The sequence below is a fragment of the Telmatherina bonti genome (assembly GCF_933228915.1).
Source record: "Telmatherina bonti genome assembly, chromosome: 17".
NCBI lineage: Eukaryota > Metazoa > Chordata > Actinopteri > Atheriniformes > Telmatherinidae > Telmatherina > Telmatherina bonti.
In genome coordinates, this window is record NC_136615.1 from 11,511,742 (window position 1) to 11,526,824 (window position 15,083).

Genomic DNA, 15,083 nt, shown 5'->3' on the forward strand with positions numbered 1-15,083 from the left:
TTACAGCTGATGCTGCTGAAATACTGGCAGCAGAACTAATGCTTTGACCCAGTTACAACAAGCAGGTCATTTGGACAGAAAAAGAACCTGACTATCAATACGCCATTGTAAATGAATCCTGCAACCATTAACTCAGAGTTGCAGGTTTTTATAAGATTCTCTTTCAAGAAACTTGCAAAGCAAAGAAAAAAAGTCTGCTGTCGTTTTTGAACCGAAGCCGTTTCATCAGAGCTGAACGTCTGATGTAAACTGACTGCAGCACGCGGTGATGAAAATTCAAGCGGACAGATAGTTTTGAGAAATCATGAGAAATAATCTCAAGATGATGTTTTTGGACACAACAATCCCTCACAGTGGAAAGGACTGTTAATTTTACCCCAGGTAAGTACGTCAGTCTGTTCCCATCCATCCACAGCTCCTTGATTCCAGTCAGGTGCTCCAACACTTCAGGCTATAAGATGCAGAGTGGAGATAAAAAATGTCAATTGTCAGAGTTTGGGATTAATTAATGTCATCAAAATAGAGAGAAGAGATGAGACAGCTGCTTGTGGGCTTACAAAAACTACTTATTTTTTGTAAGATCCAGGAAAAGGAAAGCAAACACATTAAGGAAGGAGCCTATGAGCGCACCGGGTGCTGACAGGCTGACGGATACTCACCACTTCAGTGAACTCATTACTCCCCAGGTCCAGCCTCTCCAGCTGTGTGAGCTTCTGCATGCTTCTGTTAACACACAAGCAGTAACACTAAAGTCAAACAACAAAATTAAGTGGAATCACACAAGAGACTAGTTTATTACAGGCTTCCATACTGCATGGTGGAAAGTGAAGAGCAGCTTTGACAGCTGAGACTCAAACCAACACGCTTTCAGAAAACAGGCCAAAAGAAACTTTTGGGAAAAGTTTGGATGGGTTAAACGTGCTCTGTTTGCTGCTGCCATTGACTAAATTTATATGGAAATAAATATCTTGTAGAACCCAGGCGTGACAGAATTATGCTTTAAATAATGGAAAATGTGACGTATGCTAGCCCTAAGCCTTGCTCCAGAATCTTCCCTACACATTCAGGTCATAGGCTCATATTTCCCGCTTCCCTGTAAACAAGGAGAGAAAAACCAGGACAATTCGGCTGCTCCCGACTTTCACTTGATGTATCTGATCGTCACGAACACAAAAGCAGAAAACTCTTAACAGGGCTCGTTTCACATACTGCGTCGCGGTGAGAATAAGTCATTACTGAAATTCCTCTGACAGGACACGTCTGATGGTATTTAACCCTGAGCAACAGCAGTCAACGTTGCCATAACACAACACAAATCTCCTCTTTAATAGATTATGCAAACTCACAAAAAAACAGCACGATGAAGAAGGGAGGGAAAGGTCAGCAGCGTCAAAACAGCATGCGGTTACGGCGCTCTTTCACCGCTTCAGTGACTGTAAAACAACCCTTGCTGTACGGAGGTCAGCTGCTACAAACATGTTATTCTGGCATATTAAACTAGACATGGCTTTAAGTAGGGGTGTCAAACAGTGTCCAGAGTCCAAACGGGGCCCAAGGATGGATTTGACAAATGTGAAATTTGTCCACGTGACATTGCATTTTTATGTTTAAATATATTTACAAGGCAGAGGGATCACTTGTTTTATCTTTCTTACTTAATAGTGGACACAGTTTATATGACAAAGCTCTTTCTTTTAACTTTCACACAAACAAAAAGACCAGAGAAAAATGGTTCTCTGTGTTTTTTTGTTTGTTTTGGACAAGAATAAACAGATTAAATGTTTTTAGCAAATAATTGAAATGTTAAAAATAAGTTTATGATAACATAACTGTGAAATTATTGAAATTAGAAACAGCAGTGTTGTAACAAACACTTAAGTTTGGGTTTTACATACCCAAACCAGTGGTAAAAGGTGTTCAGGCAGGTTTAAATTCATCAAAGTCACTGGAAGTTTACCTCTACCAAATGTTATACCATGACTTTAAAGGGTTCAGCGCTCAGAATTAAAATAAAATACTTTATTTACCCAAAGCCATAAAAACAGATGTCTATAAAAAAAAGACAAAAAAAACAAACTATAAATGCTGAAAAAAAAACCCCCAAATAAATTTACAGTAGCAAAAGCTGACAGTAACAGAATATTGTATCAAACAGCCAAACACATATAACAGCATGAAAAGCTTAACAAAAGCATCGCAGGTTTCAGGGATTTGGAAAATGTTGCGCAGTTAGATACGACTTATTTAGAAGTTATGCACCGACTTACACAGTCCAAAATGACATTTATAATGTTACACTATGTTTAGATGGAAGCAGATGAGTCTGTTATTACTCCAAATTAGCAAATGTACACATAAGTACATTTAAAATCACTTCAACATGAAAAGTGACTTAATGTAAAATACAGTACTTTCCTCTCAGAGGATGGGATTACATGGTTTGTGATTAGTAAGATGTACTGCTCAGAAATGATAAAATTCATTCCCATAAAAATTCCAAGTTATTCAGATGTTTTCTGAAAACATCTTAAAAATGTACTACTTTGCAGTTAAACAGAGACAACTTTTCAGGGTTTTATGTCATTATTTTAATAGTTTGGCCCACTTGAGGTCACTTGTGGCCCCTGAACTAAAACAGCTTCGACACACTTGACTTAAAGTTGAAGCAAATCGTGTGTTGAATAAAATTATTTTACACTAAACAGACAGATGTTATGACAGTAAAGCTATAATGTGATATGATGGGACTTAAACAGCAGGAATGAGCTCAGTTAAACATACAGGAGGCACAGCAGGAGTGGAAAGCTGAGATCCAACAGGACCGCGGTGCTGCTCGTGAAATGAGAATGTCAGATATACAGCACGCTTTATAAATATGATCTAAACCTTTCATTCAATGATTTGGTGTGATATAAAGAACACATTATGAAACGTTGGCCAGCTTTGGGATAAACGCCACAAACCCTCACCTAAGCAGAAAGAAGTAAAACTGAGCTGTGGCTCGTCTAGAAAGTAGGTTCACTATTGGAGGAAAAAAAAACCCCACTCAGGCTTCTGACCCGAAGTTGTGAGGAACACAGATTCCCTTTAAAAAAGCAGGGAAACGTTTGGTTTCTGCATGTGCTCGGTGTGTCTGTGCAGCGGGAGAAAGAGGAGCACAGAAAGGAGGCTTCACTTTCTGGATAGAAGCCCTGAAAAGACCTCTGCTGCACTCCTTTGTGCACGGACACATTTGTTTACATCTCTGACATGCTTGTGCGTTGCTCTGGTAACACTCCTGATCATTAGTCGTTTTCTTTGTCAGGGCTCCAGCCTCTTAACAGGTCTGGCCTCTGTCACATAAACACAGTGAGAAAAAGAAGATCCGCTCTGAGCTGCAGCACCAAACTGCGCTGCACTTTGAGCGCTGGCTGGCTTGTCAGTCACTGGGAAACAAAAACAGCCAGTCAGATAACAAAGGGAAACCCAGCCAGAGGGAGGAAGGACTAAAAGGAAAGTCAGAAAGCTCACTTCTGCTGAGGAAATGGGAAGGGCATCAAATGATACAGGGAGAGAAAGGAAGAAGAAAAGACAAAAGAGAAAGTAAGTAACTTCCGCTAAAAAGCACCTGAAGCCTTCTTCTAATGTTTGTGGGATGTTGATGGTGAAATAACCCTCATCACTGCAAGGGGAAAATCATAAAACCTGTCACAGCAAGTGGCTGAGTAAAAAAAAAAAAAAAAAAAAAAAGGGGCCTTTATGTAACGCAGTGGAATTTAATACTCCAGTCGTGCGGCGATAACAAAAAAACGAAGAAAAAAGTAGGATAGAGGACGCAGCAGAGCTAATGCAGGCTTCCAAAAGTAGAGATAACGATTCTCGACGTGCCTCCTCACTCCACCTTACACTATTCTTTTGTTTTGTGATTAAATGAACACACTGCCTCTGTGATGTTGGGGGAAAATGAGTGACAAACCACCTACTTTGGCAGCAACTTTAACTGGTTCTCCCTCAGCTCCAGGATCTGCAGCTTAGTCAACCTGCAACCAGGAAAAAGTCAACAGTTACTTTGTGCTTGTTCATTTTCTACCTCTCCTGTATTTACATTACATTTTTATTGTCTGATGAAATGCAGTTTTCTTGTACTACTGCAGTAATATAGCTGGATGGAAACACGGCATACACAGTTGTGTGTCAGGAGAGAAAACATGAAGACGGGGTTAACATGCATGAACAGCATGCAATTATATCTCATAATACAAACTTTTACTGTCTACAATCTCTACTTGTCTACAATAAACTAAAACATGACATAAGAAACTGAATCATTATTCAGTCTGGCTATCGACTGAAAAATGCATCTTAAAGCCGAGCAATCTCTCTATAATGAAACACGGACAGTAGATATTCTAAGTAGGGGTTTAGTGAAACAGAAAAAGCTTGAAACGCCCTTCATGTCCAAACACTTCACATCCGTCATCACAACGATGTAACATAAGCTGGCTTAACACTGTAATCAATACACTCTGCTTTCACTGACACTGTGCATTGGAAAGAAATCTCTTATTGGTACTTCTGATCAAAGCAGCAGTAGTTTTAACATTTTTCTGCAGTTCTGGAGTGAATTAGTCGTAATTCTTTGCATAATACTAAAAATGAAAGAAACGCAATCACAGCCATGTCAGTTTCCCAACCTGTTAACAGCATCCTGCGTCATCCAAGGCAAGACCTCATGCGCCAGCAATGAAATGATGTTGTAAAATTTAAATACTGATTGTACATGAAGGGTATCATCATCTGTTCCGCATGTGTTTTTCCACAGGTTCTGTTTTACATGAGGCTTCACCATTTGACCCTACACTTTGCAATATATGCAGGCGCAACAGCTGACTCACATGACGTGCGATTTTAAGTACGTTAAGTTCCCTAAAACACATTTCAACCAAAGCTTACACAATTTCTTTTCTGATTTAAGAGAACTTGGATGCACAGAGAATCTTTAAAAAAAAAAAAAAAAAAAAAAAAAAGATGAGAGGCTGAGTCGGTTAGCGGTGAGCGACCACATTCATTCATTCAATCATTCATTCGTGTTGCATTCAGTGTGGTCACTCTATCATGAAATGCTTTGCATCAATCCAGTCGCTGCAGTTTCAGTTTTCCAACACTGTTTTTGTCCACTGTAGGTCTTTTAAGTGGTTAAAACCAGAGTCAATGGCGGCACAGTTTGTATTTGAGCTTCTTTTCCACGAGGAATTTGCACTGATAAGGAGACAGGACAAAAAAACTGACCTGCCAAAGCTGGCTGGTAAAAACTCCAGGAAGGCATCGTTCAGGTAGAGCTGCGTCAGACTCAGAAGCTGCGTGAAGCCTTCAGGGAGCCTGAAAACACGAAAGAGTGAGATCATGAACCATGTAACTCGCATAAAGTTTCTTAAAAGCTAAATAGAATACTTAAAAATCAGCCTTGAAAGGCTCAGAGATGATATCACGTGAAGGACGGCCACTCTTACTTGGATATGGGATTCACACTTGCTTCTACGATCGCTAGGACTTTGCAGTTCTTGATGTTTTCTGGAAACTCCTGGATACCTGCAGAGAAATATGACCCGCAATTAATAAGTCTGAAACAGAACAGCTCCCAACAAAAACAAAAATATAACATCGACTGAAACAGGAAAATAACTCAGACTGATCAAAGCCCGAGTTGTCTGCTTAAAAGTGCAGCTTTCATCTGGCAGCAGAAACTGAGTGCAGAACTCACTGTGACATAATGAAAGAACAAGAAAGGAAAAGAAAAAACAGGGAGCCCACTGAGTAACAGTCTGCAAGCTCTCACCAAACATCCACAATGTTTAAACTTCAAAAACGAGGACATGACCGCGTCACTAAGTTTATTTTCTTCTTTTTGTGCAAGTGTGTGTCTCCAGGACACTTATCCTCCTACACAAAGCACTTTAGGCTAAGTGACTTCTAATGTAAACAAGGCACATGCAGCCACGGTTCAAGAAAAACAACAAGTTTAATTCATTGCTGCCTTTATAGTCCTTTATTCCAGAGCTAACCTTTTTCATTTTAAGTCATTTTCTAAAGTTAATGCTAAAATACTCCCGTTTTCCACGAGGTTCTTCTGCTTGATGACATGTACTGCTTGTGACCACTCAACACTTTGCAAAGTAGGATTCGATTACCATCAAAGCAGTAAATTTCAGACTAGCTGCTTCACTGCCTTCACGTCATAAATCCCAATCACAAATCCCTATGTCATCACCGTTTGGGAGAGTCAACCCAAGAAGAGTCAATGAGTTGTTCAGCTTTATCCCGGCTACTGCGCTGCGTTGTTGAGATGGTGTCACCACAGGTCTGGGCTTGTGCACTCACATCAGGGGTCTTGAGCAATGTAAACCAAACACGCTTTGGCATTTTACCCCTTAAAATCCTTCATTCAATCTAAATATGTGATCAGTCCTTATAACTTGTCCCCCCCCACCCCCCTCCCCTTTTTTAAAATTTTTTCGTAATATATATAAACAAGAAGGAAAAGTGGGATTATTACACCTCAAAGGTCACCAAAACGCACACAGCCTTTGGTCGAGTTTCAGGTTTTTACACCATTCAACCTGCCGTTCTAAAAGATTTCCAACTTTTGTTGGAAGTTTCTCAAAAGAAGAGAGATAATAAGTTATTTAGCTTACTGTTTTTGCTGACGTCAAGCTCCCTGAGGTTGATGAGGTTTGCGATTGCTGCTGGCAGAACTGTTAGGTCATTATCTGGCATGCTCAGTCGGTTGAGTAACTGGCAGTTAAACAGTTGCTAGAAGAAGGAAAATAGCAGAAAACAGAAAGTACATTAAGTTCATTTGCTGTCATTTATAGTTTACCTATCACATACAATGTGGTATTTGATGTTCAAAGGTCTTGTTTGCTGAAAAAATGGTAAAAAAAAAAAAAAAAAAAGAAAGAAAGAAATCATCGGACCTAGACAAGTAGACTGCAAGCATGGTGACATTATTTTTGTTTTAACAGTGATGTAATTACCTGGCATAGAGGTCTGCGGTTATGATTTTTTAATTATTGTAGTTGCTCCATTGGTGCCAAATTATCCCAACAGATCATGTGTTACATTAGAAACTAACAGGACTGGATTCTACTTTCTTATCTTTTTAGATATCTGTTGCATCTATATTATTGTTTAGGGAGTTTCCACTCAGGCTTTGCCCCAATCCTTAATTGCTTATATAAGTATTTGCTGTTCATTTACTCTCCAAGACACAGGAAAATGCATAAAACTGCATTTGATGGGGATCTGAAGCCCCTCAGGATCCTTATAACACATGACACTGACTAGCCTGTTGGCCTGCTTTGTTTTTGGGTCCATTTAAAAAAGTTAAATAAATAAGTTGAGCTTAAATGAATAGATCTATACACCCGTATGTGTGCCTTACTTTAGGCAGTTCCTCAATCTGGTTGGCATCGAGGCAGAGCTCCTGCAGCGTCTTCTCAAAGCTGAAGATCTCCTTGGGAACAGTTTCCAGGCTGCAGTGGGAGTAGTCCAGTGATGTTACCATCTCCTCCTCGCCCCGCAAGCAGCGGCACGGCACCAGGCGAACAAACAAGCTCCGCTTGGACATCCTCAGGCACTTCAGAGAGGGAAAAAGCAAGATACAAATAAAGAGAGTACAGGATTAGCGATCATATGTCTAGAACTACTTCTATGTTTGTTCTGAGTGTTTGGGTTTGGATTTGTCTCTCTTTCACACTGTTACAGAAACTTTATATTTAGCACAGAGTTTCCCAATCCAGGTCCTCAGGACCCCTTGCCCTGCATGTTTATAGGTAACCCTACCTTAACACATCTGAATGAACTAAAGGGCTTATAAGCAGTAGGGCTGTGCTGTTGTCCCAACTGATTCGATTCAGATTTGATTTAAATTGAGATTCTCACAATTCTTTGATATTGCTGATTTTTGTTGATTAAAAGGAAAGAAAAAAAAAAAAGTACAAAACTTATTTTTTTTGCTCGTCAATTTTCTTGATTTCAGTTAGGAAAAAGACAACACAGTAGCCATATCATTATTCTGCTGCTATAATGAGCAATAAGACACGTAAAAAGATCAACAATAAAATGGCAAAAAACTTATAATGGATTATTTTTATTTGGAAAAAAAAAAAAAAAGCTTAATTTTAAAATTGTGAAGCAAAAAATTCTGATATTCTATTTTTCAATTAAATTTTCCCACCCTTAATAAGCAGGCTGCAAAGAACCTGGTGAGTGTGTTCAACAATCTGACTCAGGGTTTTTTTTTGGAGGAGGAACATGTCTAAAACATGCAGGGCAGGGGTTCCTCAGGACCTGGATTAGGAAACACTGATTTAACAGATGATTTTTTTTACAGTGACTGACTTAAAAGAGAGAAACTCAGTCATTAAACCAGCAATCAAAACATGACCACTATACATCCTAATCTACAGCTGACTTCATATATAACCCATGATAGAGAGAACAATGTACTCAAGGCTCACTCTTATATTTTTTGCCGATAGTTCAGTGAATTTTCACTAACACACCTCGCTTGACAATTTCTGAATTACTGACAAACATATCACATAAGTAGGTGTAGTAGTCAATTTTCCCTCAACTGCATCTCAGGAATAACCAGGAAACCACTTTCTATGTTTACTCTTGTTTGCACTCGCAAAGCATGGGTGGCTGATATCTGATAAACATACGTTTCCTGCAAACTTGGAGGAGGCTTGTCCTCCTTATCCTAGTCAACACTGTTATTGTGGTAAAAATGACTTCCCTGTCACTACAGTGGACTGTTGTAATGTATAAAAATACAAGTGTGACATAACTGGAGATCAAGCTCAAAAATGAACATTAAATTTAGTAAAACAGCACTGTGGACTTAAAATCGCTGGATGTAGTGCTTTATGAATGGTGTCATACATACTCAGTTGTATTATTTCTTTCAACGTGGTATCACTTTTACACGATAAAAACAGATGACAAGTGGCAATGAGTCACCATTCAGAGAGATAACACTTGAAATAAATGACTGATATTTATAAACTTCCAATGCAAATTTTTTCCTAAATATCCAAGAGAAAATAAAGGTGTTTGTTTCCAATTTCTTTACATAAAGAGTTATAAAAGCCAGTAAATATATGCTTTTAATGCTTGAGACTGGGGTCAACACAGAGTACTGTACACACTATGGAATGTGCTGAAGAAAGAAAGGCTTTGTTCATTGGAGCGTGTAGCGAATGGGACTTTTCCTCTCCCTTGTCTTAATCTGAGTGCTGCCACAGCACATAATCTCCTTGTACTTTATTTGCTGTGTATTCCGACCGCATAACTGAACTATAAAATAGCGAAATCCTTCAAAGTGAAGCTGCGGACTATGCGAAGGTTTTCCAAGTGTCAAAAGATGCATTTGTCCTGGCCGGTGCATAGATGAGCCAATTTTCTAAGGTGCTCAAACGCATCCCATTTGCCTACAGCTGCACTTGTCAAGCTGACAGTAGAGAAAAAAAATACAGCTCAGTACTTTTTGATTATATAATATGAAGTTTTCCAGAAGGACTCTTTAAAATATGTCCAAAGTTATCTCAATGAAGAAGAGTCAGCAGTTCCTCCATCTCCAACTCATTAATAATGGCTGCATGTATGCACACACCCACACTCATGAGGTATGAACAACCAAGAGGCTGTCAGCCTCCCGCACAATCTTTGCTTTAAAAGCAGACAGCTCATGTATAAATACTGAGTAATCTGGTCTATCACCAGAGGGGCTGACAGAGAGCTTGGCTTCATTCACCTCGATTAAAGAGAACTGAGCGTATGGATGACGCAGGCGATGCAGAGTGGGAGGAGGGGGAGGAATGGCAGCATGGATTTTTAACACTGAAAGTGGGTAGTTGTGGGTTATCATGAGGTGTGCGAGAAAAGCGATCGCAGAGAAAAAACAGAAGCTGTCATGAGAGAAGTTGGGGGGAGAAATAGGTGTAGCCTAGAAGATGTGCAGAGAAGCAGTCGGGACGCATGAAAGATAAGAATGGATGTGCTGAACATGTTTAAACTTATCCAAGAATTAACTCAGAATTAACACCCCTCCCCCCCATGGCCAGAGGGAGGGGTGTTAATGACTATCTACCAATATTCAAACACATTTCTGCTGGATAAGTAATAAAACACTCCTGCCATTTCGATGACTGTCAGACTGTGCTTTGGAACAATACTGTCTTATTGTGCAAAATGCTAATATGAGCATGCTCTGAATGACGAAGCTAATGGGTGTCTACTGGCGGCTGTAGCTCAGGAGGAAGAGCAGTCGTCCTCCAACTGGAAAGTTGGGAGGTCGATTCCAGGTTTCCCCTGACTAAATGCCGAAGTGTCCTGGGGCAAGACACTGAACTCCAAGCGGGGTATGAGTGTGTTGTATGAGTGTGCGTGTGAATGGGTGAATGTTACAAGTAGTGTAAAGCGTTTTTAATGGTCTGCATGACTAGAAAAGCGCTATATAAGTACAAGTCCATTTTCTATTTACCAAATTTTATGCTCATTATGTTTAGCTTGTTGTTCCAGTTTGCTAATATTTAAAAACCAACATCAAGAGCAAAATCAATGAATTGAAAATGTCCAACGGAGTTAGTAACCTGATGTTTGTGGCTTAAATGAAAAGTCTTATACCTTGTTTCTTATTGATCACAAGGCTGGTGCATCACCCCAAACTTCTTCAGAAAGTAAATTAATCCCACAGCCAACATGTCAGTCAATAGGAAAATTCAAACAAATGATAAATGATGAAATCATTAAAAGTTATGAGGCAAATATGAACTGGATGTAATGTATATTGTATATTATGATTTATCATGTGTATTACCACTATTTATTGTTTAAGTTTTATTGTGAAGTAATATAATGTCCATTACTTTTCAGAGATCATGCATAATGTTAGGGTATTACTTATAAGGGGGTTTTGGACCAAATAAGTGTTCAACTTCTTCCAAGACCCGTTTCGAACTTGAGAAACTTGTTTTGTTTGTTGTAATGACTATTTGTTCTGTTTTAAAGTTTGTTTTTTAGTTCAAAAGAAAAAAAGAAAAAAAAAAAAAAAGAAAAAAAAAAAGGAAGAGAAATTAAAAATCTTCCAAAGATGTGTTGGTGTCATTCATGGTGAAAGTGCAGAGGAGGCTTATTAGGAGAAGATGAGCCTTAATGCAGCTATAAGTAACTCATTGTTACTTGAAATACACCATGAGCACACAAACACGCATTAATTACAAGCATACCTAGGATGTGATGACATCTGCACAAGGCCCACATATCTGAATCTGACATAAGTGGTGAAGATGTGAAAGGAAACTCAAAACCATTAGCTTTCATCTGAGAGTAATTTACATTTTCATGAACTTATTTTAAATCATCTATTTTTATACAGCCCCCATATCCATTTCAATAATTCCAACATTTGCCAGCTACGATGGCTGTTGCCTCTAAAAGCTGAGTCACTGGATGCTGACCAGTACAAGCCAACAGTGGACGGAAGTAAGACAGCAATGTTGTGGTCATTTCATGAGGTTACAACAGCAAAAACACATTCCTTGTTCACTGTAAACAACAGGGCATTGTGGATTATAGCCTCTAAAGTCCAGTGCTTAGAAAACAGCTGTTCCCTCTATTCACATCCATGTAAATGTAAACATTTGCAATGTCAGGTATAATCCCTGTTAGTGAATAATGAATAAAGCGACAGCTAGCTCCTTTATGGCTTTGTTTCTGTACCTTTTTGTCCCATTTCCAACTTCTTACAGCAAGAAAGTTTTCCTGTATGGAGAATAAAGACAAATGGACTGCGCAACTGGCATTTCCACGTTGCAACAAACCCTGAGAGTAATCTGGAAGGCAGCACACTAATGAGAAGCACACAACCCACAACATAGATAGGCTTATCCTCTGACCTACATGTTACAGGAATGATGACAGGACTTGCTTGTCCAGCTTTAGTCCATCAGGAGCTTTTGACTTCCAAACGACAAAAATTCAAGATGCTATGAGGAATCCAGACATGTTAAGCTCTCAGCAGCGATTTTCCTTCTTAGCCTACTTCTTTTAGCAAACCACCATCATGCAAGCAGGTACTTAAAGCCTGAGAGCAGTTAAAGAGTTAAAAGCTTCAAAACAGAATGAGAGTTTGGTACAACAGTGGCTGCATCTGTTCATAAATCTAAAAAATGCATGGGAATGTGGGTATTGTGGCCTTGTGACTCTGTGGCCAAGCAATGAACTTTGTGACTTGTTGTATGTAGCCGTGAATGAAACGGTCCAGAGGGCTGGCCAGTCACAGGTTCCCATTTTATTCTTCTACTCATAGCCAGGACACCACTTTCCTCTCACCAACCCTCTCCCTGTAACTCAAGTGCCTCCTGGGTCAAAGCTGTTGCTATGGAGACCATAGTCAAAGGGTGAACTGACTCTCCGACTCAAAATGTCATAAAAAAAAAAAACACATGCAAATGATTAGAATTCCCTTTGAAGTATTTCTCATTTTTTATTTCATATATTCAGCTTAAGTGCACAGCCATTCAGTCCCATGAGGACATCAAGTTATGTATGAGCCTTCGATTGGGTCACGGGTTAAGCGGAAACAAAAGTGAAGCATTCGACAATGACAAGCGGCTTGTGTTATTTATAGGACTCGTCTGGTTGATATGGCTGAATGTGATTAACTCGGGCTAGCTCTTGCTTTATGAAAACAGCTTTGAACCAGATTGTGGTACACTGTTACAGAATCACTGAGCCACAGCTCAGTGATTCTGCGAAAATTGCGAAAATTTTACATCAGAGATTATGGCGACAGAAACAGTGCAGAGGGGGGAAAAAAGGACACACAACAGCCTCCGGGGTTTGCGGTGCTGCTTCTGTCTGTGAAGGAAGAGGAAAGATAAAACCACTTCCTCTATGTAGGGCGGAGAACTGGCGGGTTTTTCTCACTCCTTCTACAATGTGTCTTAACCATCGGTTTTTTTTTTTTGTTCAAAGTCTTTTTATTGAAAAAATATTGTTAGACATATTGTTGAAAATACAATACAGTCATCTTTTTTTTTTTTTTTTATAAACTCCCCAAAACAAACCCTCCCACCCTGTTGCACCATTAAAAAAACAAAACAAAAACAGAAACGATAATAATTTAAAACATAAATTACTCTTGTGAGATAAGTGACGGATCTACCTTCTTAATCTGATCCAAAATAGGTTGCCAGATATTGAAGAACTTATTAACGCAGCCTCTTAGAGAGTACCTTATTTTCTCTAGTGTTAAATGACGAAAAAGGTCCATAAACCATAATTTGAAAGATGGAGGGTGCTTTTCCTTCCACTTAAGCAGTACAAGCCAGCGAGCAATAAGTGTGGCAAAAGCAATTGCTATTTTATGTTTTTGGCTGCTGATAATGCGTGGTGAAATACCAAATATTGCAGTTTTGGCCTCAGCTACGATATTAATCCCAAATGCATCCGATAGAAATTTAAAAATGGATTGTCAAAATTGTGCCAGCTTTGAACAGGACCAAAACATATGAGATAATGTTACAAGTTCGGTTCCACAACGATCACAGTTAGGATCCAAATCTGGTTTAAATTTTGCCAGTTTCACTTTACACCAGTGCAATCTATGAACAATTTTAAATTGGATTACCCTGTGTCTTAAACAAATTGAGGATAAGTAAATATTATTCATAACAGTTTTCCAAACGTCTTCAGAGATTACAATTTCAAGTTCCTCCGCCCATTTTCGCCTAACACGATCCAGTGGTTCCAAGTCATAAGAATTAATTGCCGAATAAATTTTACCAATCAGTCCCTTGGAGCGAGCATTCAGATCCAAAACTGTTTCCAGGAGTGAGTCAGGCGGTCGTGAGGGGAAGTAACTGAATGAAGTAGACACAAAACTGCGAAGCTGAAGATATCTGAAGAAATGACAATCATGTATTTGGAAAGCTGTTTTCACTTGTTGAAACGATGCAAACAGTCCTTTGACAAACATGTCTTTCAAAGTCCTCAAGCCATGTGTGGCCCAGATAGTAAAGGAGTCATCAATAGTGGAAGGCACAAACATATGGTTTCGTGCAATAGGAGCATAAACTGACATATTATTTAAACTGAAGCTCCGTCTGAATTGTGCCCAAATCTTAAATGAATGTTTAACAACAACGCTTGTGGAAAAATTACATAAGGGCTGAGGCAGAGGTAATCCTGAGCACAGCAAAGAGTGTAAAGAAGTAGATCTGCATAACATATTCTCAAGTATCAACCATTTAGAGCCACCATTATTTGAAGTCAAAGACCAATACAACATTGCACGGATATTCGATGCCCAATAGTAATATTGAAAATTGGGAAGTGAGAATCCTCCATTTTCTCTGTGTCGTTGTAAGATATTTTTGGAAATGCGTGCACTTTTTCCATTCCATATAAATGATGATACCAACTTATCTATGAGTGAGAAAAAAGATTTTGTTAAGAATATGGGCACTGATTGAAATAGATATAAAAATTTGGGTAAAATATTCATTTTAATAATATTTATTCTTCCCCCTAATGACAACGGTATAGTATTCCAGCGTTCAAGGTCCTGTTTTACTGAATCTAGTACTGGAATAAAATTTGTTTTGTACATCTGTTTGTATGTTTTCGTAATCCAAACTCCAAGATACTTAAATTTATTTTCACTTAATTTAAATGGGAGTGAACTTAGCATACTTTGTTGAACTGCACAATTTATGGACATAAGCTCACTTTTCTGCATGTTAACCTTATAGCCTGATATTTTTCCAAAACTATCCAAAAGATCAAGGAGTCTTGGCAGGCTTTGAAGTGGCTCAGACACATAATAGTGTGTCGTCCGCATAAAGGGAGACTTTATGTTCAAAATCACCTCTTCGTACACCCTTGATAGAAGCATCACTGCGTACAGCTGCTGCAAGTGGTTCAATTACCAGGGAGAATAATAAAGGGGATAGGGGACATCCTTGCCGGGTTCCACGTTCTAGAGTAAAAAAGTTTGAGCGATTGTTATTTGTATGGACAGCAGCCACAGGGGAGGA

General features: G+C 39.0%; 1 protein-coding gene across 1 annotated transcript in view; it reads right to left on the reverse strand.

Annotated features, from left to right (window-relative positions):
* The window catches only part of erbin (erbb2 interacting protein), a 60,998-nt gene that overhangs the window by 21,634 nt on the left and 24,281 nt on the right, over positions 1-15,083 (reverse strand). The window contains exons 3-9 of the mRNA XM_079256148.1: positions 7,421-7,615; positions 6,672-6,789; positions 5,490-5,568; positions 5,269-5,358; positions 3,963-4,019; positions 660-723; positions 377-451 (exon numbers count right to left, since the gene is read on the reverse strand). Coding sequence (XP_079112274.1) covers positions 377-451; positions 660-723; positions 3,963-4,019; positions 5,269-5,358; positions 5,490-5,568; positions 6,672-6,789; positions 7,421-7,606 — 669 coding nt within the window. The 5' untranslated portion in view covers positions 7,607-7,615. The remainder of the gene's footprint in view (positions 1-376; positions 452-659; positions 724-3,962; positions 4,020-5,268; positions 5,359-5,489; positions 5,569-6,671; positions 6,790-7,420; positions 7,616-15,083) is intronic.